Source organism: Tenrec ecaudatus, chromosome 3 (assembly GCF_050624435.1).
Source record: "Tenrec ecaudatus isolate mTenEca1 chromosome 3, mTenEca1.hap1, whole genome shotgun sequence".
In the NCBI taxonomy this organism is placed as follows: domain Eukaryota; kingdom Metazoa; phylum Chordata; class Mammalia; order Afrosoricida; family Tenrecidae; genus Tenrec; species Tenrec ecaudatus.
In genome coordinates this window covers 84,968,335-84,969,629 of record NC_134532.1, presented here as the reverse complement: position 1 = coordinate 84,969,629, position 1,295 = coordinate 84,968,335, and the positions used below count along the sequence as shown (strand labels likewise).

Here is a 1,295-nt window from a genome sequence, read left to right as displayed (position 1 = left end):
AGTTATTGCAGTCCGTCATTGTTGATGATTAATACGATGCCATTCCTCTTGAATTTGTCATTCCTGGTATAGTTAATCATATGATTTTCTGATTCAACACGGCCATTATCAGTTAAGTTAGCTAAATAATGCTTATTGACCACCATTTAGTGGCGTCCAGTCATAACAAATATCTAGTAATATATAATTTTTTCCTTATCTTTTACAAAAGTTTATTCTTAAATGTACAGGAGGCTCCAAGACAACACTTCATTCTAACTATAAGTGGCAACAAAAGTTCTAGTAGGGAATCCAGATGTCTACACAGGAACGGAATCAAGGGCCATCATTGCCTCAGCCACCAAGAACAGCTCACTTTTTGCCAGATTTCTGAATTCCACCTGTGGCCTGGGGCCCCTTCCCCACGGGCTTTGCCTTTATCTCCTCCAGTTTCTTTTGTTCTTCCTTCTGTTTCTGCTTGAAAGCCTTCTCTTCCTCGTCCATCTCCTTGTTCTGCCTCTTGGGTTGTTTCAGGGGCTTCTTCTTGCCACCTTCGTGGCCCGACATGGCTCCTGCTGCCCCTTCCCCAGACCTGCTACCGAAAGCCATATAACTCTTATATAACCCTGCCCCCCCTCAAAATTAAAGAAACTTCCTGCTGCCAAGTCTGCATCAACTCATAGCAATCCTACAAAACAAATAGAACTGTGCCTATGAATTTCTGAGAATTTATCTCTTTACAGAAGTAGAAATCCTTATCTTCCTCCAGAGCAGTAGCTTGTGCTTTGAAACTACTGATCCCACAATTTTTAGCCACACATGTAACCCACTACACCAGGGCTCTAACAATAATATTTAATGCTCATCTAATAATACATAGACATGTTAAAACTCAATTTCTTGAAATGCAGGTAAAATCATTACATGCAGAACAGTGTCAGGAAGAATGCAATAGGAAAGAGAACTGCCTTCTCACTGAGGGGAAAGTCATGTATTTTCATATTAGAAACATATGTTTTTTTTTAAATAGGCTGTATGCCCATACCCTTAACTTAAAACTTTTTAAGAAGTTTAAAGCAATTGAAATAAGTATAGATAGTTGATAAAACCTGAATAGGCAAAAGTACTATACTGAATTGTATATAAAGATGTACATTTTATGAGGTATATTATTCTGATCTGCAGAAATGCTGAGTAATACAGAATATTAGCTATTTATATTTTTATTTTGTTTGGTAGTACACAAAAAAATTCTAGTACAATGAAACTGTTCCGAAAGAATGATTTTTAATAGGTTGACCACTTAACTTAGCCTT

General features: G+C 37.2%; 1 protein-coding gene across 1 annotated transcript; it reads right to left on the bottom strand.

The window, feature by feature from the left end:
• Positions 1-351: 351 nt before the first annotated feature.
• On the bottom strand, positions 352-546 carry LOC142443456 (translation machinery-associated protein 7-like). The gene has a single exon (XM_075544819.1). It carries the CDS (start codon positions 544-546, stop codon positions 352-354), a length of 195 nt encoding a protein of 64 aa, XP_075400934.1.
• Positions 547-1,295: the final 749 nt, after the last annotated feature.

What these genes read in the sequence shown, in the direction of transcription:
- LOC142443456 (XM_075544819.1), bottom strand. Translation starts at nt 546, where the DNA reads ATGTCGGGCCACGAAGGTGGCAAGAAGAAGCCCCTGAAACAACCCAAG.